At 44.9% G+C, this 27,243-nt stretch overlaps 3 protein-coding genes across 3 annotated transcripts in view; 2 read left to right on the plus strand and 1 right to left on the minus strand.

The window, feature by feature from the left end:
• LOC119388271 (ATP-dependent Clp protease ATP-binding subunit clpX-like, mitochondrial) overlaps positions 1 to 2,478 on the plus strand; it is a 72,974-nt gene extending 70,496 nt beyond the window's left edge. Inside the window, exon 11 of the mRNA XM_037655952.2 lies at positions 1,318 to 2,478. Within this exon, the coding sequence (XP_037511880.1) occupies positions 1,318 to 1,497 (180 nt within the window). The 3' untranslated portion in view covers positions 1,498 to 2,478. The remainder of the gene's footprint in view (positions 1 to 1,317) is intronic.
• A 24-nt stretch (positions 2,479 to 2,502) lies between these two features.
• LOC119388272 (iron-sulfur cluster assembly 1 homolog, mitochondrial) lies at positions 2,503 to 3,175 on the minus strand. Its single transcript, XM_037655955.2, has one exon. It carries the CDS (start codon positions 2,949 to 2,951, stop codon positions 2,562 to 2,564), a length of 390 nt encoding a protein of 129 aa, XP_037511883.1. The 5' UTR covers positions 2,952 to 3,175; the 3' UTR covers positions 2,503 to 2,561.
• Positions 3,176 to 3,310: 135 nt separating this feature from the next.
• LOC119388274 (uncharacterized) overlaps positions 3,311 to 27,243 on the plus strand; it is a 64,144-nt gene continuing 40,211 nt past the window's right edge. Inside the window, exons 1-6 of the mRNA XM_037655957.1 lie at positions 3,311 to 3,477; positions 3,926 to 4,073; positions 7,429 to 7,490; positions 10,693 to 10,907; positions 16,346 to 16,570; positions 26,196 to 26,341. Of these exons, the coding sequence (XP_037511885.1) occupies positions 4,005 to 4,073; positions 7,429 to 7,490; positions 10,693 to 10,907; positions 16,346 to 16,570; positions 26,196 to 26,341 (717 nt within the window). The 5' untranslated portion in view covers positions 3,311 to 3,477; positions 3,926 to 4,004. The remainder of the gene's footprint in view (positions 3,478 to 3,925; positions 4,074 to 7,428; positions 7,491 to 10,692; positions 10,908 to 16,345; positions 16,571 to 26,195; positions 26,342 to 27,243) is intronic.

The following is a 27,243-nucleotide window of genomic DNA, read 5'->3' on the forward strand; positions in this document are numbered from 1 at the left end:
AACATGATCTATTCTGTTCTCTATGAGTGCCACGGTTCCTCCACATTCTGTGCAGACACAGCTACTCGTAATCACGGTTTGTAGAAGCTCCACATCAATCAAAGCTTAGCCATTGTCATTACAGGTCACATTTTTTCCTTGCGGGGACGCAAAATGACAATGCTTACTTGCTGAAGTGCTCACACGAGTGCTGCCGGTTTCGTTTCTGTTAGTAGCCGAAGCGTGTCGATTTTCAATTATACTATGCTTTCTAAACACTTTCTTTGATTCATCCACTTGAGAATGTCTTTTGCTGTCGCAACAAAATCAACAAAGGCGCCACTTAGCTCGAAATAAATACACAGAACTGCGTCTCTGTGCGTGTCTCATGCACACAAGACAAGTGGACTCGGTAAATGCCCTGCGTGTTAAAAAAAAGCTGCACCATTGCCGGAATACATTTTTTAAAACCCGCTAAGCTCGGGGAAACTACCAGTTTTGATTTTTAAAGAATTCACTTGAGGCAGAAAGTGCAGGCTGTGCACCGTCTGAGAAAAAGGGGCTTGGCTGCTCATCAGTTCAATCAAAGCGTGCAAAAATGTGTGGGTCACTGGATATTGTTAAGGAGAGACTTATCATTCCAAGCAAGCAAGAAGCCAAATTACGATTTTTTAAAAATATTTTACCTTACCCTGTGTCCTTAAAGGAACTGAAACTTTGGTGAGTTTGTAAGGCTCAATGAGTGTACTTGAAGTGCAAAGAAGGTGGAAACTCAAAGAGTAAAACAATCGAGCCTCAAGTTAGTGCACATCCTGTTTGTTCTACAGTTGGCGCTTATTTTGTTTGCTCTAGTCTCTTGTGTCTCAGTCTTTGTGCTTCAAGTGCATTCATAGACTCTTTTCTGTTAGCTTTTTAAAACACAACAAATTATAATAGGATCCAATTATAACGAACATTTGTTTGTAGTTAAGTTGGGAAAATTGCCTTTTACATAATTAGGATGAGCAATAAGATTAATCACTTGTGTGATGATGTGCACCCATGCAACATGCTATGGGCAGGCATGGCTTAAAACTCTTTTGGCAACACTGCTGCAATCTTTAGCTATGTGTAGTCTTTCGCTAAACATGCATATTTAGAACCTTATAATAAATTATGCACTTTACGCAGGGTGCTTAAATTGGTCTGCTATTGATCCATGGGACTTGTCCCTACAAAATATTCGAAAGCTTTTCAGGGCCACTTTAACACTGAAACTTGTTGCAGTGTTTGCACAGACTAGCAGATATGCTGTGTCACTTCAACATTAATCACGGCACTGCATGGCTTTGCTTGTAGGAGACCATCCTTCTGGAGCCCATGTTCGAGATCCCAGGTTCAGACGTGACAAGTGTGCACATCACACATGACTGTGCCATGGGAAAGTGTGCACCACTGTACATTCGTGGCCGACCAGTGGAACGGGACTTTTACGACGACAGCCCGTCTGCCGACCAGGAGCGGGCTGTCAGCTCTTAGGGATGGTCGACTTCATCCCATGTGCAGGACTGTTTTTGGACAGAAAAAAAGAAAAAAGTGGCAACTGTGCAGTCAAATCCAAAAGCTACAAGTGTTTTCCTGCATCTTGGAACAAAATTTCCAGTGGCAAACTGTTGGTTGAAGCCATTTGCTTATCTGCCAAAATTATATTTGCTGTGGTGCACCAGCAGTATTTCTTTCCATCCATTTCTTTTTTTTTTTTCTAGCTAAACGATAGAACTAGGTACACACTCTGGATTCTGATTGTGTCAATGAGTTGAACTGCATGCTTGGACTGCAGCTGGTCAAGTAGCAGCATTGTGACAAACTGATCTCACTTTTTGTTGGTGTCCTCAAGGGCAGCTTGAGACCAAAGGAAGTCGCACTCTAGGCTGTACTTGCCGAAGTGTTTCAGATATGCTTTGGCAACTTCAGGGTTTTGCTCCCACTTGTGGATGCTAGTTCTCGGTCTAGACAATCTCGAGGGATGCCATACTGCAGTGGCATTGTGGAGCAGTGACTAAATTTATATTGTTAAGGAACGACCTTCAAGTACATAGCTGAATCAATGCGGGAACATTGGAATGTTGCGAGTACATCCTGCAGGAAGAATTTACCTTTGTCGACCATGGTTAAAACAGAGCCAAATGCTGTTGTGTGGAAACACAACAATTCTTTTTTATAATCTTTGAAAACGTGTTGAAAAAATTTTCGGAGCGAAAATGCTCGTTGACTTGTAGTAGCCGGTTTATTTTTTTTATATAAAATCATTTCAAGAGTGGGTTCTTGCAGTTTATTTTCGCTTGGTATCTGCAGCTTCGCTTACTGCTGTGACAAAATAGTCTACTTGTATCTAAAAACAAGCTTACGAGTTTGATGGGAGAGCGTTGTTAAAAGACCTATACGATACTGTGCTATAGCGTGGCTGAATCCCAGCATTTGTTAAATGGTGTAAATGGAAATAAAACTCGGTTTTGCTAGATTGCTCGCCAAAATTTTCCATAATGACGTTAGCAACTGGTCTAACACACTAATTTATTTCAACAACTTCGCTACAACCATGCTCACACGGTAAAGCTTTCGCCGCAACCGCACGTTCCCTTGACGTTCGGGTTGTTGAAAACAAATTCGCTGGACAGCTCGGTCTCAACGTAGTCCATTTCTGTGCCAAGAAGCGTTAGTTGGGCCTTGGAGTCGATGAACACTTTGACGCCGTCCTGTTGCACTTCGACGTCCAACTTGCCTTTCTCGGTCGCGTAGTCTAAGACGTACGTGAGGCCGTTGCAGCCGCGGTGCTTCACGCCGACTCGCAACCCAATAACGTCTCTCTTCGTGGCGAGTAAAGTTCTGACGCGATCCACAGCTGCTTTGGTAAGTACGAGCGCTGCCCGTTGCGGCACGCTGAGCCGTTTGGAGCCCACTGCGCGAACTGTAGCGGTGAGTTTCGATGCCATATTGTGCAACTAGGCGCCCGACGGTTGACTAGAAGGAAGGCGGCTAACTGCGAGACATTTTTTTCCGCGGCTGAACAGCTTTCGGATCGGAACTGGCAGTGCCGCCTTTCTCCCGTTGACTGCGTTGACAACTTGTAGCCGGAGAACGGAAACTTCGCATTTCCATGTAGGACGAAAAAGGTAGCGGTGGCGTGCAATAACGCGAGAAGAGGCGAAACGAGGTGACGCTAAAGAGTATCATCATCATTAGACGAAACGCATTGGTGGTCTTAAAACTATGATCTAAAACAAAGGTCTAAAACGCCACGGACCGCCGCTAGAATTTATTGTGGCGCTACCGTGCCTTTTTTCTCATAAGTGTGTAGGGTGTTCTCTGGAGGTGCTCTACTGTACTTTCGCTAGTTTCCGTCGGCCTGCGTCGGCTGTGGTCGTCTTGGTCGTCTCGCTGGTCTCGCCGCCGTTGTGTGCTGTGCGGTACCAGCGGTGCAGCAGGTGCCAATGAGAGGATGAACTCGTGCGCTTTTTGGTAAGGCTGTTGACTTTTGCGATCGTGTTTGTATTATCAAGTTATAGTCGCAACGGACGAAGTCACGTAACACTGCGTGCACGAAGCTTCTGTTCAATCGTTCTACGATGTTTTGCAGAGCAATGCTGAAATGAGTTGTTTACATGGTAACGACGCGCCTCTGTCACTGGCCAGCTGGCTTGTTGCAGCCTCTCCGCATGGCCCGCTGATCATGCGACTCCTCTGATGTTGCGGCAAGCAGGCACGGCGACTCCTGTAAGAGAGGAAGGTTGTCGGAGCTGATGAAGTGTATATAGGGCAATTCAGAAACGCGTTTTCTTATGATACGTGTCCTTACGTCTTGTGAGAGAGCGCGCTGCGTGCTTCTCAGGTTGCGTGCCTCCTCGTCGAGTTGGGGCCTTCTTGAGGTCTTTCGTTGATCGCAATTTCTCCCTTTTCTGCGTTCTAGCTGTAATCAAAATTCTATGGCTTGAGCTGGCAAGCTTTTCGACGACTGTTACTGTTGGAGGAGCTGGCATCGTACTACGATGGATGTATCCGGCCAAAGCGATCTTCCCGGAGACTGGACGTTTATGCCGTCTGAGGGCGAATTGATGGTGAGTCTAGCGTGGTACGTAATACATGTAATCAGACAGGTGACATTTATGGCGAATGAACAAATTAATAGAGACTCGACGCGCTTGGACCATGACCGCGTTTGCGGATTTGGTTTTAGCGTCTTCCGAGCTTGCTGGTCCCTGCACGATGAATGGACCACCGCTGCAAAAATAGACATTTAATTGCGTGCACATGCGCGCCTCTACTCTGTGAAGAAGTGCGCCGTAGTTGTGCGATATGTCACTTAGATTTCTTTCTTTTTGTTTTGTTTTTCCGCTGACCTTAATGGTGGCTCCTGTGTGCACTCAATGACACGACGAACGGCAGTTCGTGAACACGCGCAAGAATGTTGTGTTCCTAGAGGGTGTTTCGGTGTATGTGCATCCACAAAAGTCTGCCATGTAATTGTTGTTGGGCTAGTTGGTACTTATAAATTGCTGGATAGTGCAGGATGCAGGGCACGGGTCCTGCGTTAAATCCGCGCCTTCCGGTATTTAGAAGTACTGCCATGTAATGTTTACACAGTGTCTGTCATGCGACTTTGTCACTTGCACGTGCTTAGTTGCTGTCACACACGAAGGCATTTGCTGAATGTGAGGGGGTGAAAGTTGTAGTATAGCTATCTTATCACGCGCTGTGGGCGTGTTCCTTTCCAGATATGTGCCAGCTATTGTTCTTGCCTTCACTGATGCCCTTGTGAAGGGCAGTACCCACCTCCAGCCCTCGGTCAAATGGGATGCCATGCTTTCATAAAACGCTAGTCCATGTGACCTTTGCAATATCACAGTACTGCCATTTAGCAGCTGTCACACTAACAGGTCATGGCCATTGCTGCTTTTAAAATGGGAATAGTTGTCATTTATACTTCACCAAATTGTGCAGCATGGTCATACATGCCACTGTGGCTTTGGTTTGACCTGCTGCGAGAACCAGAATTCATCCTGCCAGTTTTTCGGGATTAAAAAGCTGATATAGGTTTCACAAAGACCTTGTTTTAATTTCCTAATCGCATTAAGACTGATCTCGGAAGTCTATAGGTTAATTCATAGATCTGTCCTGAATAAGCAATGAGAATTTTTTTCTCTCTTTATATCTTTCCTTCTGTCTCTCTCTCACCCATCAGGGTTATTACAGGCCACACTGGAGAAATCGGCACACGCGTTCCGGGAGCGAAGCAGAAGGTGAAAAAGAAGAGAGCGCGTGCTGGTTCTTGATGATGATAGTTTTGGGTCACAACATGTTACACCGAGCCAGAACAGCTTCGCAGTTAAAAATTGTATATCCCGATACTGAATGGCTAAAGGTGGGGGGAGGAGGAGCAGGAGAAGAAAGAAAACCTAGCGAAGCTTTTTTTTACCGAAGGGTTTTTCCATGAACTGCCAGCAACTCAAGGTGGTGAAGGCTGTATAGTTCTTAGGATTCCATAATTCACAATCTTAAAATGCTCTGCAGCACAAATTAAGCATATCGTTTTCATCACTTCCTCTTTAACTGTGGAATGCACCGATATCGTTGTGCAAGTGGCAATGCGAAAAATGAAGCTATTATAGTTTTATTTAAACGGAAAAACCACATTGGTTTGGTTTCAGACTAGGGTGACACCCTACGGCTATTTTTGTGATCAAAGTGACGTTTCGTCTAGTGGGAGTGACGACATTGGCTGGGTGTTCGATTGGTTTGATGCGACAAGTCTCACGTAATATTCATTTAGTCCCAGCTAGCCGACACTATTGTGTGCTGAGAATGATAAAAGTACTCTCTATACTTCCTCAGATACAAGATGATTTCTGTTTTTAAATATGAAAATTTGAAAAAGATTGCGAAACGACGCTGGGTGCACAACAGCCACCACGAGGCGAGTCTTCCGGTAGGTCTCTGTAGAAGGTCATTGGAACCAGCCTCTGACGTCAGTGGGAGAGTGAAATGCGAAAGGGAGCGTTTTGTCTTGTAGCCTGCTGGGGTTTTAAAGTTTGAAGACTAATAACTTCCATTACCGTGCACCAATTTAGATTTGAACAGCTAAATAGCGCAAACTTCAGGGACGAAATACAGGAGAATGCGACACACACATTGGTGCGACACACTAATTTAGATCATTCTTTTTGCGTTCATCTCAGTATCTAGCACTACACACACTTCAGCGCTGCAGAATGCAGGCGAAAAAACGTTGCAGGGCCCCTTTAATGGCATGTCATGTGAGCCCAAGTTATAGCTGCAATTCATCATAATTATTTATTTTCCCTTGAGGGCCTCTGTCAAACTGTTACATAAGGGGGGTGGGAGGGGTTACATCGATCAGTAAAAAAAGAAGGATATGGTTACAAATGTTCCGTATCAAGTGTGTATGTGTTAAAAGCCGAACAAACAGGCTTACTGTGTACAACGCAAATTAAAACCTTTTTGTACAGTCAAAAACAGCTGGTGGCTGCAAAGATATGACAGCATAAAGGTCAGTGTGATGCAACAAAAAGGGCTATTGCAAAATGTCGAGGAGGGCCAAGTTTGCTTATCTGCAGTGAGACATCCACAAGTTATATTATTAGGGAGATCTTTTTACCACTAAACTACAGTCAGTAGGAAAATCGAAATTTTATTCCGCAGCAATAGTGTGTCATGAGGAGGGCAGGTGAAAGCTGTTGTAACAGCTTGACGAACCCCGATGGGAGAGCAAAGAGGCGTGCGGCCAAATACAACCTACTGAGAGAAAGATATGAGTTTCAGAATGGGTTTAAAAAAAAAAAAGAAAAGAGAGAGAGATTACAATGCAGGCATAGAAAAAAAATGTAGTGTCACATCACATCATTACACGAGCACTAATCAGTTTTTTTGGTGATATTCTAGATATGTTAATGTTATGTTCCTTTATTATGTGGTTTAGAAGTGTTGGCAGTTGAAATTTTATTATATGATTTCCGTAATTTGTTCTGCATTTCAATATATACCATACTTCAGGTTGACGTACACTATAGGCAGGGAAGTTTTTCTCTAACCTTGCTGTTCTTGTAATGGTATCATTATTTTTTATTAAACCAAGCTTATATAGACAACATAGTTTGTAATCATGTATGCATGCAACCTGAATGATGCAGTGCTTTTAAAATAATTCTGCTGTGTGGCAGCGATATGGCACTCTACATGCTAGACGCAAAGCTTTCTTTCGCAAGAAAGCTAACGTTTACAGTTGTTGTTGACCGTACAAGGCAGGCATAATTTAATAAAGAGGAAAACGAGTCTATAGGAGCACGTTAACAGAAGTAGGAAGGTATTAGCATTGGCAGCGCATAATGCCATAAAATGCTAGCCACCCTGTTGTAACTGCTTTACGAGTAAATGATATGAGGTTGTATGTTGCAGGATGCTCCAGCCTCAAGAGTGGAAGAAGGAAACCGTGTCGAAGATTTGCCATTAGATGAAAAGTGAGGAATGAACCTTTTAAACCGCTTTTTTGAATCGGGCAAAAACACTTATGGCACATTCAGGTGGTTGCTTGAACGCGCACTGACTGGGGTTGAAAGTGGTGAATTCGATGGCTTCAAAGCTCTACAACGAAGACAAGCAGCTATGCAAGTCATGTTCCTCCTTCCTTATTGTGTATTGGCCCGACGATTTTAGTTGTAATGCTTATCTGCTATTTTACATGAATTATTCAGACTCTCCGGAGCGCTTGAAAACAACCTGTTGAATGTGCCATAGATGCGATTTTATACAAGAAAAATGAAAAGAAACAGAATTCATTGCGCAGTTTACAAAAAACTGAAGCCAAGAAAGTTGTAGGAAAGTTAGTTTTTTTTCTGGCTTTTTTTTTCATACAGCATCATTATTTTTGTTCTTGTTCATATTGAAAGTAAGAAGTGGATGAAAAAGCAGCATGCTGTCAACAAGTATCACATCGGGTCACTAATTCTGCACTTCATTTCTTTTTGGTGTTTTGAGAGTGGTGTGCTCCGATTGTGAAATCCAGTGGATAAGCATGAGTGGCAACACAAGTGATAGTGAATGTTATGAGAAATGGTGTATGTATGCGCAGGCATATTCATGTCAAAGAAAAAAAAATAGAACTCATTGTAATTATGTAACTACTGTCCCATTAAAGCGAGCATTTACTGAAAAGTAGGGGTGTGCGAATATTCGAAATTTCGAATATTTTTCTAATAGTGTTTGCTATTCGATTCGATTCGCACTGGAATTTTACTATTCGAACTTCCCAAAAACAAATGCAGTCAACGTCCGATTGAAAGTGACCCCTTCAGATTTTCAATATGCTTCGCTTCATTACACTCGTATTGCGGCAGAGCTGCCTTTCAAGCTGTTACGGTCGAACTTTGCCAAGACACAGTCAACGTCTGATTGGAAGTGGTCCCTAGATTTTCAATATGTTTCACCTCATCACACTTCCGTATGGCGGCAAAGCTGCTTTTCAAGCACCACTACGGTCACAAATGTAATAACTCAAGGAAATGCTGGTTCCAACATGGAAATGAAAGATGTGGCAGAGTTGGGGGCTCAATTAATGCTGTTTTGGGCCTGAAATTAGGGCAGGAAGTCCACAAAATCGGACGCTGAAGCTTTTTAGCATCCAAAATTTCAGATGTTCTTATATATCGACGTCTACAAGGCAGATATAAAAATCCGCACTTCAAGGGAGCACACCCTTGTCCACCACATCAGTTGGGCTTCCACAGAAGTTGAAAGAGGAGGAGAGGCTGAGGAAATGGCATCTTTGCCTATCACGCGTAAAGTGTTGTCGGCAACACTTTGGTTGCACCAAATCATGTACGTAAATAGAATTCGGCCTCTACATTGCCTCATTCTTCATAAGACAACTATGAAACACCACCCTGCCAGAGCTATCAACCTAGCGAAAAGACACACTTTCATGTTGTTATCTCATAAGAATATGCTAAGGAATCCTCTCCAATTTTTTTTCTGCAATTTCGCTTCGAAGTATTCAAAAAATATTCTAGAAGTATACGAAAAATATTCAATTTTATTTGCACTGACACTTCAGTATTCGAATTCGCTTCGCACCCAGACTTTTGCTATTCGCACAGCTCTACTGAAAAGTAAAAAATTATCCTTGGTACTCGAAAATAGGTTGAACCTGAATGGTAGGAAAATAGGTTGAACCTGAATAGGTCAACCCTTATGATCTTGCCAAGAGGTAAAAAAATAATAATTTGAATATTATGTCTTTCTAAACAAACAAAACACTGGACACGATGTACCTTGTTAATTAATTTACATCTTCCCAGCTTCACGAGCTGCAGCCTCATTGCGCAGCCTAGAATGCTAGGCATGTGGCTAGTGTAACATCTACATATTATTTTTTATCTTCTTTGAACTGCACTTGTCTCCGTTTGCTCACTCATGTTAAAGGAGTACTGGCACAAATATTTCACATCTTGTTTCTTCTGTTGCAATTAGTAGCAAACGGCCCGCTTATTAGGGTTGAAAACCTTGTCTGCTCGAGGGCGCAATGGTCAATTATTCAGATACGTTTTTATAGCACCCAGTTGTAGTTCCGGTTTCAGAGAGAGGCGGGAGCCAGCAGGGTTTTCACCTTAACGTAGCTATGTGAGCACACAAAGATACAGCATCACTGCATTGACAACTCTCTTCAGCAATGTCCCCCTGAGTGCTCCCATAGTCCCTCTGGGATGTTTCAAATGTGCGTGTCCTCCCCTAAAATGCATAACCAAGGCAAGGATATCAGCCTTTGTACTCCCGTGCAAGTCCATAGAGGAGGTGCTCCTTCCTTCTGTTGAAAAGGTTTGCTAGGAGATCACTAGGAACATGGCAGCCAACACAAATTCGTGATTTTTTGACCGCGCACCTCACTCATCACAGGCGATTAGCATTGCACTTTGTGGAGCATTAGCAGGGAAGAAATTATTGTGCAAGTCCGAAGTACCCAATATATTTGTGCGGTTCGACATTGTGCATGGGTTTTCATTGAAAATGCATGCTAGTAATAATTAGCGTGCAGTTACCAAGGCCAAGGATATAATTGACCACATGCATCAATGTGAGAGTTGCAGAACACACATATAGGCCATTTTTGTCGACAAATGCAAGCTGCTGCACCTAATAAACGTTGCATTGGTGACACCTCTTGGCATCAGTACAAAAGTGGCTCGGTGGGACCTCGCTGTTTGTGCCACTGGACCCTGTTCACTATAATTGCTGCCAAAGACCGACTGAATTGCAGCAATCTATGTCTACTCCTAATCTCTGTCAAAATATGTGCCTCTTGATTTTTTCCCATCTTCTTGCCACATTCTCCATGTTTGCATTTTGCCACTACTCGTGGTGTGAGAGATCACAGAGGGAAAGAAAGGAAGCGGTGGTTCTCACAATAGCTCGAGAAGAAAGACACTTCATAAGTGCGGTAATTAATGTTTTTAAAGAAACAAAATGTGCTAAGCAAAGCAAGTAACAAGCGTCTAGCTTTCACTGTTCTGTGTCCATTTCATCACCAGACATGTTTGATAATGTGTTTGGCTAGCATAAACTGAACTCAATGTCTGGTTTGTTTTCATAGTCATTTTCATTCACATTAGAACTTGTACACAACACCAGTATAGATGCATGACCATACAACAAGTTGTGTTATTGCAGTGCCACCAACGTCAGCCGGGAGAAGGCCATGGACAAGGAGGACAACAAGAAGGAACAGGATGCTGAACTTGGTGGGGACAGGGATGCCAGTGCTGGAAGCCGAGACAGTGACATCGACATTATTGATGATGACACCGACCATAGTATCGAATCACTGAGCTCTTCTGCCATAGGAAATACATCAGCGTCACTCATGGGCTTCAGTGAGATATCTGGTATGTCACATCTCAAATATCATCTTTTTGTGGAACTACAGAGAATGAAATACAGCTAAAGATCATGTGAGCAGAACAGGGGAACATGGAGGCTTGAAGGGATTGCAAATCGTTGCCTAGCAACATCAATGATTTCTCGTCGTGTATTTTCTTAACCACAATATATGATGGATATTTATCAGTGATTTCAATATATACAGTCAAACCCACTTATAACGATCCCACATATAACGATCTATCGGTTATAACAACCATATTTGGGTGCACTTACGATTTTCCTATGCTAACCATTGAAGCTGCGTCCAGATATAGCGAACATTTTTCAAAGCCTCCTACTTTTGCAACGAACACTTCAGACACGGTCGCGGTAAAAATACGGCGCATACGAAGCGAAAAAAAGTTAAAACATGCCTTCTAAAGCGTGACAGGGCGCGCGCTCGCGCGTGCTTCGCTCCAGTTTACTCGCGGCTGAGATAACCAGATTGGCAAGCACCGCACGGAAATTTCGGACGCTGCGAGCGACGTCGCTCACTTTCCAGGCGTTTCTTCAGTGGTAGAATGGCAGTGAGGAAAAAAATATAGTAGGCAGCATGAAGCCTTGCGGTCAGCTTTCGCACAGTAACCTTTCCTGACGCCGTTCTCTGCAGCTACGCCTGCCTACGATGAACCAAACAATGCCTTGGAACGCAAGAAGGCATAACCGCGATAACTTTCCATCGCAAAAAGGTTCACTGCGTGCCTAAACTCGTCGACGCCACAATGTGCCGCGAAAAGTCGTCCGTCTTTTCGGTAACGGCAGAGACCGGTCGATCGGTGATTACGACTTCCGCGCGATTGCGGCGATGCCTTCGCGGATAAGCATCAAACAAGAGCGAAGGCGAGGTGGCGGCCGTCGATGAACGTGTCATTATGCCTTATAGCCGACAACCTTATCACAGTCATCTGTAGATATATCTGCTCGCCTGCGCGTGTGGCGTACGCCGTACACTGCGGATTGACGGCGGTACGAGCGCGCCATGCTTAGTCATGCTGCCGTTTGCAAGTTCGCCGCTACCGCGTCGTGCGAGACTGCTTTAAAGTGCGCGTCGCTTTGTAGAAACGAAAGTAGCTCGCTGTTGTTGAGCGGCGCGGGCACAGAGAAACGTCGATGCATTGACAGCGAGCGTATACTGCGTGTTTGACTAGTAGGTGACAACTGAAGTGCGCCGCGCATCGTCGTGCAGGGCCGCGAGAGCATCGCGGAGACGTAGAGTGTGCGTTGCTTGCAAAATGCGTTTTCGCCGCGTTGAACGAAGGGGCTGCAGTCGCCGCACCCGTGCACGGTCCGGAGTGAAGCAAGCACGAAGAACGTACAAACGCGCGCATACGGCATACAGCAAGCGGCCCGGCAGTGACTCCGCGACCCGAGTAGGCGACGCGCTGCACGCAACTAGCCAGGGATGATCGGCTCCACGTCGCGGTACCACGCTTTGGTGAAACAGTGTCAGCTCATTGCAAAGGCGGTTAATTCACTCGTGAGCACGCAGCGGGCACCGCTTCACGACGCGAAAAGGCTTAGCTTGTCACCGAAGGGGTTGTTAGCACTTTAATAAAAGTGCACAAAGAAAAAAAACGGCTTGGCCACTAAGCGCACGTTTTTAAGGCCGAGTCCATATACAACGAACTACTGATATAACGACCATTTTTCGCGACACTTTCGAATTCGTTATAAACGGGTTCGACTGTAATAACACAGTTTCGGTGCTGCTGCAAAAGAATATCAAGGCAATAAATTGAAGCTTTTGCTAAGGCCAAAGGAAAACTAGAGTGCTTTCCTTCTCTCCTACAGAGTGGGGGGAGAGCAAAGCGTGCATGCAGTTGCCCTAGCACATTTCATGTTTTTGTTGTTGCCGAACATCAAGTGACAGTCAGGAGTAGCGACAGAGGTAGGAGGACTCAAAGCAGCGAGCTCTAAATTATCTTGCAAGTGATTTCGATTATTCAGGAAACGATGGTGGTTGGCAAGGAAAAGAATGCCGCCAGTTGTTTCGGGATATCACAGAGCCTGCTTTTCATGATCCCGAAGCCGAAAGAATCAATTCCGGACGCTCTGAAGAGCATAATCAGTTCCTAGCCAAAGCAGTCGGAGCTAATGGGTGCTTTACTTCAAATGAAAGCATTTTTGGTGAATGCACTGCCGCAACAACGCAAGTAGCTGATCGTTTTTCTCAGAGCTGTTTGCAGTTGCCCGCAGCGCTGCTACCAACTCTATAAAGTTATGTGGGTGTTTTGTGATAAAATTAACTGACTTAAAGAGTTTTGTTTAACTGATGCATACTATACATGTCATGGAATGAGTTAAGGTCAGTACATCATGCACTTTTACGTCAAGCAACATGGAAACACATTTAATGTAAAAGTAACTACAGTAATATCTCTTTAAATGGAACATAAAGAGACTAGGAAAATCTGTTCCAGATAGCAGGAGTTCCATTTACTGAGAGGTGAACACGGGTGCAGTACTTAAAGGGACACTAAAGAGCAAAACGATTTTTCTCGAATTAGTAAAGTACAGTAGGACTCCCGTTAAGACGAACTCGAAGGGACCGCGGTCATCTATTCGTCTTATCAGGGGTTCAGCTTATCAGAAGTGCCCCCAAAAAGAGAGATGCTAACATGCCAAGTGCATCCAAATATGTTACTTGAAAACACTGACTGGAGTGTACTTACAATGGGGGCAAAAAGACAAGAAAAAGCATTCATTTGGCTCATCTAGATAAAAACTATGTCTTCAAGCAAAGTATTTAGTACACGAATCGTACGAGCACCTGATTTCGCGGGTTCTAAAATAAAAAAAAATTCATGAAGATACTGCTACCACGTTTTAATGATAAAACTCTAGCACGCTCCTATGTTGACGATTACAAAAGAGAGAGAGGGAGAGCACAATTTTCGTTCAAATAATGTAAATTTGTTGTCCTGGCAGTTCCTTTTCTTCTGTGAGCCTGTTTTGCTGGCTCAAAGATCACTTACTGGATACGCCTCGGTCGCGTGCTGTTGCCTTGACAAAGTCATGATACGCTGAGTTGCTTAAGAAAGTCTGCAAGGTTTTCTTCGAGGTCCGGATATTTTCCCATTTTCGGTCCGTAGTAACTTTTCCTGATCGACGTGCAGCTGAAGATATCCCATTACGCTACTCACGGTCACAAGCCTCGAGCACACGAAAAAGACACGACGCCGCTATATTCGGTGTACAAAATAGCCTTCCCTTGTCGTGCACTTCCATAATCAAAATGGCTCATCACAATTTGCACTTCACCTGAAACAGATACAACGCACACAGGTCCTACGCGAACTGACCGCAAAATGTGCTCGGCCGCCATTGTGTGATGGCGGTGACAATGCACCTGATTCCTCTGACGAGAGTTCGCCGCAAACGTGGTTTCGGTTTCGTACTCAATTGTAATGCACAGACAATTTTTGTTCCCGTTGTCGCTTTTTCATTATTTTTTTTCCTTCACTCCCCTTGCGGAGGGGCCCCAAGCTCTTGTGTTCTTCTGTTCCCCTTTGTACTCCAGCTGGGAAACTGAAGACCGCAGGGGGAGTGCAAAAGGACACAATTGGCTTGGGGGTCCCAGTTGTAAATCCCCCTACTCTTTTTGTTGCTTTCTTTGCTGATAGAGCCCCCACCTCGCCTACCCACAGGCTGGGGGTGAAGGGGATACCGGCTTTATCTGCTGAATGTTCTTTTTCGTTTATCTGGCGCCCTCGGAGTTGCGATTTGCTTCGCTCCGGGGAGCGCTTTTTTTTTCTTTTCTTACTTTTTCTCGGTCGCCTGAATGCCGCACCAAGACTGCAGTGTTCGTTTCGCAGAATCGCCAGCGTTGTCGATCACCGCGAAAGTTCGTCTTAACAGAGGAGTACAGTTGGGCGGTTCGTCTTAAGCGAATTTTTTTTGCATTGAGTCTATGGGAAACCAATTAAACGGTTCTCTGTTGTTCCGCATAAGCGAGAATTTGTCTTAACCGAGTTCATCTTAACGGGAGTTCACTGTACTCTTTCACGATACCAAAAACACCCCGCTTGCTGCGAGAAGACGCTTAGTAAGCGAGAAAGCGCGCAAAAACAAAATGTGGGTGGCGACGCCACCTTGAAGTTTCCGCACCATTCGCCGTGACGTCGCATGTTTTGACGGCGCCTACTAGGGACTGCGCAATTCCTAATCGGTAAAAATGAAGTACATTGTCCTCTGAGGGGGTCGTAGACTTAACATACCAAGTTTGAGGTAATTTTGCTGAGCCAATGTCGCGAAAATATGACAAGTACACTTTGAAATCCCTGACGTCACGCGGGGAGATTTCGGCGCGAAACTTAAAAATGAAACTGAACTTGATTTTCTCCTCTATTAATAAACCTATGATGGCGAAATTAATGACGTTAGAGTTCTCAGAGCTTAATTTATTGATCTAAACAAGTTCATTGTTTCTCTTTAGTGTCCCTTTAAGTATGAAACCAATCATATTAGGGGCAGTTGTTCCATTTAATTAAGAGATTTCTATGTACTGAGAGTCCTCTGTAATTAGTAGCAGATGCTCTGAAGGAGAGCACATCTGGGATGCTAATAATGTAGGAGCGGTGGTTTTACAATTTCCACTTCCTAACGATAGAGAGGTTTCAGTTTACAGTAGAAAGAGCTTGTCTGCAAGCCTGCGCTACAAGCTGCGTCCTCTGCTGTCCTACCTGACCTGGTCTCACTTTGATGCTCGGCTGCAACCTCGAATGGGTGACGGGTTGGGGCTCTCATAACCCATCCAGGGTGTCGGTTGAGGTGGCCGACTTGTCCAAGATCAAGTTTTTCATGTATGCTTGGGCATGTTAGTAATTCATGTTCACTTTGGCACACAAATGAATCAGGACGAGAAAAAAAACGACACGGACACAGCGCTGTGTTTTTTGCCCTTGTTCATTTGTGAACTCAAAATGTGAACAAGTTTTCCGACTGACATCCTCTAGTAACATCGACTACATTATTGTTCAACACATTTCCTGCGTCATCACACATACCTGTAATATTGCCTTCCTTTGTGTTTCTCTCATTCGGGCACTGATGCAAGAGCATTGGGACCAGTGGTATTGCACCATATGAAAGATGTAAGGGTGTTGCCTTCATTATATAATTCTGAGTCCAAGGCTGTTGCGATGGTGCAGTGGTTACAGTGCTCGGCTTCTGACCCAAAATATGTGGGTTCGATTTTGGCCACGACGGTCACGTTTCAATGGAGGCAAAATGCTAGAAGCCTGTGTACCGTGCAATGGCTGTGCATGTTAAAAAACACCATGTAGTCAAAATTATCCGTAGGCCTCCACTACAGCGTCTCCATAGCCTGAGTCACATTGGGAATTCTGCACTTATGACTTTTTCAGTCCAGCCTCTGAGGTCACTGTATTTCTGTATACAGCAGGTACTGCAAGCTCCTATGGCAACCAGGAGGTACCATGTGGCTCGGATTGGATGGATGCAGCTTCTGTGGCATCTGATGCCTCTTTGCCATCAGGACTGGAGATGCGGTCTGGAGTGCGCCGTTACAAGCACGTGCCAAACACTCGGCTCAACTGGGCTCTTACAGCCATGGCTGCTCTTGTGGCGGTTGCTGCTGTTGCATTTGGCATGGGCCACTATTTTGGTATGCAACAACGGATCACACTTTATTTTCTTGTTTGTTCAACCTCAACATAATGAACTTCAGTACAATAATTTTCTCAACAAAATGAAGTACTTAAATTGATAGAACATTGTGCCCATGACACACCACATATTTTTGCTCTTATCAGGAGGCATATTTATGCACCTTTTTTGACACAACAAAGTTTCACCGCTGCCCTGAAGGAACAGAGGGCCAATATACAGTCAACGTCCAATTTTTCGGACTCCCTAGGGACCGCGAAATTGTCTGAAAAAGCGGGCAGTCCGAAAAAACGAATTTATGCTTTTTTATTCTGCTCAAGCGGTCAAATCGCCACAACCACGTCCGAAATAGCTTTAATGCCTCCCAGCACACTTATCAGGCATTTTGGTGTGCGCCCAGGCTCTCACAAATACATTCGGTACCTGCCGCGAACCCCGCTTAACTACGTGCCAACTGCCACTTACTTGCAAATTTGCGTCTCGTAATGAACACCGCTGATACCAGCTAAACGCGGAATAGATTACGGCTCTCTCGCATGGAGCGTTTCGAAACGATGACGCAGAACAGCGGACGGCTCGTCCGGCTTTCCCCAATGCGCGTGCGCATGCGTCGCCGAATCTCCGCCGATACGCAGTTTGCTGCCGTATGAAGCCGATCATTTCTAGTTGTGTGCAGCACATCGCCAACTAAGCTGACGCCGTCACTGTACCGTACGCATGCATTTGTCATGAAAGTGTTCGTGATGCCCACTCCATTCTTGACCGCACACGGGCGCGGCAATGGCGAGCTGGTTTCATTCGTGAAGGCAACGCATCTGTGCGGCGCACTTAGCGGTCTTGCACAAAGAGGCAGCATAAACAGCGGCGCGGTGCATTTGGGTTCTCTCCTATTAAATGCGTGCAGTATGCATGCAACTGCACTAGGCCGCATGCACTACCGAGCAGTTAACTGAAGATGTTTATCGTAAGAGTTGTCAGCGATTGAGCCGTTCTGACGCGTTTGCCACCTACCGCCATCACGCCTCCGTGCATTTCCGCTGCTTATCCGTAAAGACATCGCCGCACGGAGCCGTGATAGCGGCCTCTTCGATTTTCTGGTCAGCTTCACCCCATAACGCTACGGCATTGCAGCATTGCGGCAAAGCTGACTTTCGGACTGTGCTATTGTCGCAAACAGATAAACTCGCAAAAGCGCTGGTTCGAACCTACGACATGATAGACGCAGCAGAGGTGGGGGCTTCAATTATTGCTTTTCAGACCAGCAATTTGGGCAGAAAGTCCGAAAAATCGGACGTTGAAGAGTTTCAGCGTCCGAAATTTCGGACGTTCTAATACATTGACGTCTATGGGGCTGGTGACGGTGCCACGAAAGCGTCCGAATTTTCGAGCATATCCGGAAAATCGGGCGTCCGAAAAATCGGCAGTTGACTCTATTTGAGCTTCTGGGGTCAACAGGGTTCGTACGATTAGATTGCTGGCCTTTTTGCAATTCTAGCCTTGAAATCATGAATCGTGCTACAGAGAGGCCTAATGGCCACATGGCCTAATGCTACTTCAATACTATGTTAGACACAACAAAATGAATCCAACAAACAATTATGCCAAGGAAAGCTTGAATTGTTGTCCATTAAAGGACATTAGTTGCTGTCTTTCACGGTAGCATAGTGATTATGATGTAAATTGAAATGCATTAAAGTGGACAAACCCCTTTTCGTAGGTGGTATCTGAGCCCGCAACCTTCCTATTACTAGTCAGCTGAAGGCGATTCAAGGGCTGTCATAATTACTGTAAAAACCCGTGTATAGTCCGAGGGTTTTTTCTAGATTTTATTGTGTGGAATTTCTGCCCCATACTCTATGTGGATCCCAAGAATTTTCAGCCGGAATTCACAGTTTCGGTTTCGGTATTGCGCGGTGCTATCATCATCATCAGGCTTCTGCATTATGTAGCGCTAGTCCTACTTGCCAGCGAAACAAATAGAGGAGGCGCTGTACTGGCAACAGTCGCCATTGCAAGTGCTTGGCACACTTCAAGATAGCCACGATTTTACGCCACGTCAGGAGCACGACAGCAGTATTCAGCTGCCTTTAAAAGAAAGGTGATGTGGGGTGACAGTTGAGCGTAAACGAGCGAGGCATTCACGGTTGGGGGAAACAGAAGGAAGCCCTCGTTGTGTGCAGCGGCCTGAGAAGAAGGGGGCCGAAAAATGGAGCGTTTTCCAACGTTGAACGGGCACAATTCGTTTGGCAGCAACGGAGCACTACTGGGTCCCGATGCGTTTCGGTGTCACCTCCGTAAAGCTACTGCTGTGTGTGCCAAGCTCGTCGTCATCCCAGCTGCAGCCGCATGGTGTGTGCACAATAAACCATTTAAAGGGGTACTGACACCTTTTTTTGAAGGCAAGTTTACTCTGCCATACCAACCTCCTGCATGCAGAGACGGCTCTGAGCAAGTGTGAAGCTCAGCAAATGCTGATAAGATATTTAAATTTGATATTAACGTCAATTTTTCCATGGCGCACCTACTGACATCGACACTAGCTTGACGTCAGGTACCAAAACTTCCAAGATGGCCGCTTGTGCGTCATCACAACTTCCAAAATGGCCGCTTGTACGTCACCAACGGAGCCACGGCGCGGAGCGGCCGTGGAAACGTCACTATATATTGTGCGAGCACGTGACGAGAAGCTCATATCGTGTTGTGACGTCAGGGTACAGTAGGAACTGAAACTAGCTTTTAAAAACATGCTGTAATTACTTTTCCAGGGCGCAGTCGTGCTTAGCACTACCTTTTCTAGGTTCTTGGGGGCTTGACCTTTCATTTGACGCAAAAAAACGACAACTGAAAATATTCGTGTCAGTACCCCTTTAAGGACGGCATCAAGCACCTGTATATGGAGTGGATGAAGTCCGGAGAGCTGGAAAAGACCCCTGCCAGACGGCTGAAACGGGCCTTGCCCGTTGTGCACATGGATCGCCGAGGCTTGCATTCCCGAGGCGCTCGTTCGTCGTGCCTTCAAGAAGTGCGCAATTTCGAATGCCCTTGATGGTACTGAAGATGAGGTGCAGTAGGAGGACATCTGTGACAAAGGAGTTTCAGAAGAAAATGCGTTAGACGACGATAAATAAATGTGTAAATAAACGTATTCAGTTTCTGTCTTCCTCGGGCTATATTTGGGTGAAAACCTTTTTTTTCACATTTGCTATCTCCAAAATACACTTCAGACTATGTGCGGGTCCGAGCTATACGAGGGTTTTTATGGTAGCTAGAAGGATGTCACTTGGAATTAAGGCTAGACAAGAGCCTATACATACTTCTTTTTGAATAAAAAGGTTATCATTGTGCCTAATGAATGCGTTCTCAAGATAAAAATTTAAAAGTTCTAAAACATACTTAATTCCACACGAATCCTGAAAACGGACACAGCCATGACAATCAATGCAATCGCTCAACTCCCCACAAAGCTCCTTCAGTGGCAAAGAGTAATAAACCTCGGGGGTTGACTTCCTGCGGAGCACAGTCACCTGTCGATTGGAATGCTGCCGCCGTCCTGGGGCCTGCAGGCATGGGCTCGGCTGTCAGGTGTCTTTGTCTGACGGCCGCCGTGATTTGCTCACGCTGTATGGCGGAGCCATTTGTGTGCCCCAGCAGATGTTGAAGCAGCTCCTCTGGCACATTCACCACGTCCATCTCTGTTGCCCCCACTTGTCAGACTCGACGATATACTTGATGATCCACAACCACGTTCACTACACACCCTTTATTCTCCACGCCTCATATACAACACGTCCGGCCCCCCGTCTCGTACCCCATCTCCTTCCTTCCATATTCCCATGCGCGCCCTCGCTGTTCACCCATCACTCGCACCATCTTGTTCCTCCGCCATCAACCACACACAGCCTTCGAGGCCCGCACCCAACACACGCGCACTCCTCACTCCCTCATCTCGTGCAGTACATATCACCTTCACCTCGATTAATTATTTTTTTAAGGTTGAAAAGCATATTGTATGGGCTTATATGCACTTAGTATAGTAATTTTTTAAACGTAACATATTGTTACAGTTAAAACTTGCATAGTACTGCTGTACAAATCTTGCTTTTATTATTACGATAGCAATTATATGGACACTCTCGGCAGGTTTTTGCAGTCGCCGTCATGTCCCGAATATGTCCCAATTCTAAAACTAGTGTTTCACCGGAGTTGGGATGTGCGCCTCCAACTTGTACTCTGACATACAGGGTGTGGTCGACCGTGCTCGCACGATTAGGGACTTTTAGCTTGTAATATCTTTTAACGTTACCGTGTCACCGGAATACCGGATTGCGTTTACCGTGTTACCGGAACGCATGTTTTAAAAAAGTTTTAGCTCGCCACACGTAAACGTTTACGTACGTACGTAAACGTATACCTTCACATTTGTGCAAACCACTAAATGGGGATGATAACTGCATTTAAACTGCATTTAATTTAGATAATATTAAATTACGCTGCGGCAAAATCATAATAGAGGTTTTTAGCATGTGCAGTATCCCGGTATACGCAAAAGGGGTGTAACAATACTGGGTTACCGTACGATGGTGTCGACATCTTGTGAAGCTTCGTGCAACCACAGTCATGGACACGTTTGTTTTCGCTTAGTGTTTTTGAGGGAAAAATGATTGAAAAGGCAACACATTCGTAATTATGCTGCTGCAAGGCATTTACATTGGAAGTAGAATGCCCGATGTTTCTGCAATAACAATTTTGTGCTTGCCTGGTTCACCGTGGTCCCGTTGGATGGCGCCACCTATCCAGCCTGTCAGAGGCTTTGGGCTTCTCATGTTTATGGATTCGGTATTCTAGGTCGCTCTAGCCTCGGTAATCCGGCTGAAACAAGGTGATCGTAAGTGGCGCTCGCACTTTGGTTTATTTTGACTCAGTGGCTGGAGTCTCCGCAAAGTGGATATCACAAGTAGCCACGAATGAAGGTGGATTCGTCGTAAACGTAAAGCCTATCCGGCAAGTAGTTTACGTTCCCTAAAGGTTCGCGTATGCGCAGATTCCATCCGGTATCCGGTAACACGGTAACGTAAAGTATACGTTACAAGCTGAAAGTCCCTATTATCTCTTGAAGGTAGTTTTGTACGTCTTGTGCTTTCACCGCAAAGTTTGCATTGAAGCTATAGACTGCACGAAGGTCACTTTGGTCGCTGCAGCTGCCGCGTTTGCGAAAGGAGTGAGCTGCTAGCTAGAAGAGCCAAAGCAGGGGCTAGTTGAAGTAACGTCTGTGACATTTCGCGCTCGTCCTATGTATATACCTGTGCATTCTTTTCGTGCATCGTTCTTTGGGTTTGAGCAGCGCGCTACAAGTGTCGAGCTGTGACAGTTGTTAGTTCGCACTCGCCTTGTGTGTTTTCTTTTCCTGCGTCCTTTGTGCTTGAGCAGCGCGCAGCAAAGTTCTAGCTGCTCACCGATCTTCCTGTGACATTCCAATTTTTTGCTATCACATTCACTGCTTCACCCTTGAGGCAAAACTGTGACTTTTTTCAAAGTGGCTTCCACTTTGAGCCAAAAAGTGACATTCACACATGCTTAGTTCCAGTTCTTAAAAATTTTGTGCAAATTAGTTGGGTAATGATAAAAACACTCATTTTTCTTAATAATATGTGGTATGTGCTATTTGAACTATTCGTCTTGAAATCATTCGACCAAATCACTATTCGCTTCAAATTTGCTTTGAACGTCAAAATTACTATTGGCTCATCCCTAGTTTGAAGGTTATTTGTTGTGAATAGCTGCGCTATTAGCTAGCATATTTTGTGTAATACCATTGTTGAACTTGAAAGAGAGAATTATATGCTGTAGTTACGTGCATAATTCACACACCCCTGAATTTAACCAGGTTTGTGAGAAAAAGGTTTACCCACATATTTGGCGCTCCCCGTTCCGCTCGAGCCAGCCGCACATGCGAACAAGCAGATTGGATGGCCGTGACCTGCAGTTATAGATGAAATGGGTAGCCAGTGCATAGTCCCTTGGATGAGTGAAGCATTGACACTGTCTGGGGTAAGCGACCAGAGGCTTCACTGCGACTGCCATCGCTGTTTATGCTCAACACTTGGACATTGCGGGACATTAGGACCAATCTGGCTGTTATTCAGGGCAGCCCAACATTTGTTCTGCAGCCTTTGGATATCTCGTGAAATAAACCCTTTAGGACTATGTGCTCAAGACGTACGTCGAATGGATGGCCAGTGGAAAGGATGGGCCTACTCCCGCAGGAAAAAATAAAGAGACCACCAATGAATGGATACTCGCAGCATTGGATTCGGCTTCGTCCAGCATTGTAGCGAAGAATTTCAAGAAAACGGGGCTGATGAGCACGCTCGACGGAACTGTGAACGATGCACTTTGGGAGGCTGGTGACAGCAGCCCTGGCGTCGATTTCGAGACGGACTTCTCAACCAGTGACTTTGACTAGACCATGACTGGATATTGCTGGTGCAAGTACGTGTTCTGTTTATAAATAAAGAAGTATCCTTCGTTGTTGCTATGATACATTATCTTTTTAATCCATAATCTGCCTTAGTACTATATATTGCTTGTTGTTTCACATGTGTTTGTGAAATCTCCGTGTGATTTGTGCACCTCCTTTCCGAAGCCTTAAGCTCACAAAAAAAAAATGCATGAATGCATGAAAAAAATGCATGAAGCAGGTAAATATGGTAAATGGTAAAAATGACGGCCTGGCTGTAACAGTAGATTTTAAAACTTCCACGTTGCTGTGATGTGGTAAAGAGACTAAAGCTGTTGGCTGGATGACGGTGACATTTACAAAGTGGCCAGGGTTGAGCATAAACTTCGTTGCTGCTGACTGTGGTTAGCAGCTTGTATGTAACTGTTACGCATTAGTGTGGTGAGGCGACATGTTAACACTTTAGTGACCGTGCCTATTCCCATCGTTAGTATGGTAACGATGACCTTCAAGTTCAAATCTCGGAGTTCCCTGAGTGCTTCTGGACACCAAATGCCATCCAAAGGGTAAAAGAGCGTGTTTTTGATCACTTTCGCTGGTGAGTTTCTTTTCCTTGCCGCGGGGAGATTTTTAAAGCTCGTTCACTGTCGGGGAGGTGAGCGCTAATGGTTTCGGTTATGGCGTCGACGTCGCTTGCGGGTGCTCCATGAAAACGGCGAATTTTGATGGATTCCGATGAATCTGAGCGTCACTCTCTGGATGGAGGTTGCAGCATAGACACGGAAGACGACTTCGGTTCGTCAAACTTCAGTACGGACGGCTATAGTGCGTCAAACCGCCCCGGAACATCAGCAGGCATCCACCAGTAAGATTGCTCTCTCTACAGGTCGTTTTATCGCTGCCGCGCGTTGATGTAAACGTATCCGGTGCGTGCTAAAGGTCACAGCTCTTATCTGCAAGGTGTCAACTTCGTTCGGGCTGGAGCATTTAGCGCTGGCTGCAGAAGGAGTGGAGTTTTCTCTGCAAAGAAGGCGCGTAGTGGACCTTGACCTAGCACTCCGGAGTGCCGTGCGGTGACTTTTTCGTGTTGTTTTTCACTGCAGAAGTCGTGAGAGAGACATCCAACCACACAAATAAGTATGCGGGGATGCATATTTTCGAAAAGCCAACGCACAGGGAGCCAACCTTTGTTTCACCGCTTCGAGAAACTGCCTTCGCGCTGTGGTATGACAGGCATTAGTAGATATATTTTTGTATGTATGTAAATAATCTTTGTACTTACAGAGCTTATATTTGCACTTTTATTCTTTAAGTGCTTTTCGTTCAAAACGTATATTTCGATTTTTTTTTTATGTTTATCCTGTGCAGAGTACCATTGATGTTTTCATGGTTTTTTTTCTTTTTGATTCATTTTTCTTTGTTTCATATTTTTTGATTAATATTAAAAATAAATCTGTTGTTTGAAATTAATACTGTTAGAAAGACCAATTTTTCCTCTATCATTTGATACCCTATACTTTAGCATCAATCAATTTCTGTGGCCAGAAAAAATAATTTCCAGCATTACCCAAAAACAACCGATTTTTCCGCGGTCACGAAAGTGTTAAAACAACATCATACTAACGATGAAGGTGAGGAATGCAGGAATGGGGATCACAGTCTATGTGTCCACCGGGTGCATAGCTGACTTTATTTAGAAGAAGTTGTTGTTGGGCGAGTTGGTGCATCTTAAAAAAAGTAGGGATGTGCGAATATTCGAACTTTCGAATATTTTTCGAGTAGTGTTTGCTATTTGATTTGATTCACACCAAAATTTCACTATTCGAAGTATTCGAACTTCCGGAAGATGAATACAGTCAACGTCTGATTTTTCAGGACTCCTTAGGGACCGCGAAATCGTACGAAAAATCAGGCTGTCCAGCAAAACAAATTAAAGGGATGCTGCCATCAAATTTGTGGCTTGCGCGTTCTTTGTTGCAAATGTTTCTTATTGCTCTAGGGAGCATGATACATGCTCGAAGATTCATGTATTCTCGATAAATAATTTGATATTGCCTTATTTATATGAACGACTTTCGGTTTCAGTTTCTGGGCGCCAAGTTGGACGGTGACGTTACTGTGTAGAGAGCTTGAACATGTGCGCCCACAAAGCTGTGACGCACACAGTGCTGCATCGTCTGCACTCACACACACGCGCGAGCAACCGTCCGGATGTCTTCAAAACTCATAAAAATTCTGCTTTTCTGCAAAACCCAAAATTTTGCTTTTCACACGGCTCTTAAAAAAGAGAATAACCTGCGCAACCTGACACACATGTAAAACCAGACAAACACACAAGCGCAGACTTGCAACCAACTTTTATTCCACACAGTCCACTTATAAGTACATTCGACAGAGACCATCACCGAGCATGCACGCCTCAACGAAGCATTACTTCCTAAAATCTCCTAAAAACAGCATCCTAACAGCGCTCATCGATAAACCCCATTTCATTGTTATGCAAAAAGATTGACGATTCACTGACACAGTCGGCACCCTTTTTTCTTATGCGATAAGCTTCACGAATTCCCTTCGCAGCATTGACTCAATATCTTTACATCCTTCAGGATTGGCTCACACTTGCATTTGGAGCGGCTGGTGGGAAGGTGCCTGCTTGTTTTATATATTACTGACAACTCATGCTCACACATTCACACATCTGCCAGTCTATACCACATAGCCTTTACCACAAAATAAAGTTATCTCTTACACTTATTCACTACGGCAACACTGCAGTGTACATATGAATTACTATGCTTTTTCCTGCACCCTTGCACCCTGTTTCAGCTTCTACCTATGGGCGAGCACAACCCTGCAAGTTTTATAGGAGCCGAAAACACCATCTCAGCTCCGTGTCGCTTCCCAACTTTCTTTTGAGTAATGGGATGTTTTGTGCATGTAAGGCATGAATGCACATTTCTTATCAACATGCTTCCTCTGAGATAGGACATTAGAGTTTTCAACCTTGATCTTTTTCAACGTTGCCTCCGCTACTGCAACGTTAACACACACATAAAACCAAACGCACACACTGCACTCATGTCTGTGTCGGGTTTCATGTGTGTGTCATGTTGCGCAAGTTATTCCTTTCTTTTTTTCCTCATTTTGTTGTTTGCTTGGTTTTTAGGTTGGTATGTCCAGTCCCTTCAGCGACAAGAATTGTCTCAAGGCCAAATGCAGCAGCTCAAGGCACTTCAGGAAGAGCTTGTGAAATGCATGCATCAGCAAAACAAAGAGACGCCTCCAAAGGACGCGCCGTTCCCCAATACACAAGTAAGCAGAAACGGTGTTACTGTGGGGTAGTGTTGTCTCTAACTGCTTACCGCAGCTGTCACAATATCTGTGCATTATATTAGTAAAGAAGCATTTAAAAGTGAGCTTGTTGGCACATGATTCTTGACTTATTGAAAACTGCGCTAGAACTGGGACAGTCACACAGACGTAAACGTCTGTGTGCAATCCTATTGGTGTGCAGTGGATGTCTAAATGATGCTTCTGCATGATGCTTCTTGCAAGTGGAAGGACTTTGGCGAGGGGCACTCACCTTCCTGCACAATGAAGCCAGCTTTATCGGTGCCAAAAACACCACTCTTACGTTTGCACGTGCAGCTTCCACTTGCAAGAAGCATCATGCAACACAGTTTGTGCCTTGCAAGACCGAAGTGATCTACGAGGTACCCACGTCCTGCGGAGGGCTTTACGTTGGGCAGACAGGCCGCTGCATCAACGACCGTCTGTGAGAACGCAAGAACAACCTCAAGGCGCGTACTGGAAGCAATTTGGCTATTCACTGTGCCGACTGTGGCTGCAGTCCTAATTTTGATCAGACGCGCATCTTGCGCAGATATCGTGATAGCCGCACCCGGTAAATATATGAAGCACTTGCAGTTCATTCCATTGGGCCATCATGTGTAAGCACACCATCGATCGCCCTAACCGACAAGAAAAAAATAAGTATCTCCGCATGTGATCATAACATCGTTATGGACTAGTTGGGACGCATGCGTTGACCTCCTCCTCCCCCTCCCTCTCTCTTTTGTTTATTTCCGTTTCCCAAGAAGCGTATATATTTGTGCACATACGAAATAAACACTCATGTTGTTAGCCAGCGCCAAGTCCTGTCAGTCTCTCTTGTCTCGTGTATCTGCGCTGTTCCCTGCTATGGAGCCAAGTCA

The sequence above is a fragment of the Rhipicephalus sanguineus genome, chromosome 3 (assembly GCF_013339695.2).
Source record: "Rhipicephalus sanguineus isolate Rsan-2018 chromosome 3, BIME_Rsan_1.4, whole genome shotgun sequence".
Lineage (NCBI taxonomy): Eukaryota > Metazoa > Arthropoda > Arachnida > Ixodida > Ixodidae > Rhipicephalus > Rhipicephalus sanguineus.

Bases quoted from the DNA above. Each gene is read 5' to 3' on its own strand.
- LOC119388272 (XM_037655955.2), bottom strand. From the start codon at position 2,951: ATGGCATCGAAACTCACCGCTACAGTTCGCGCAGTGGGCTCCAAACGG.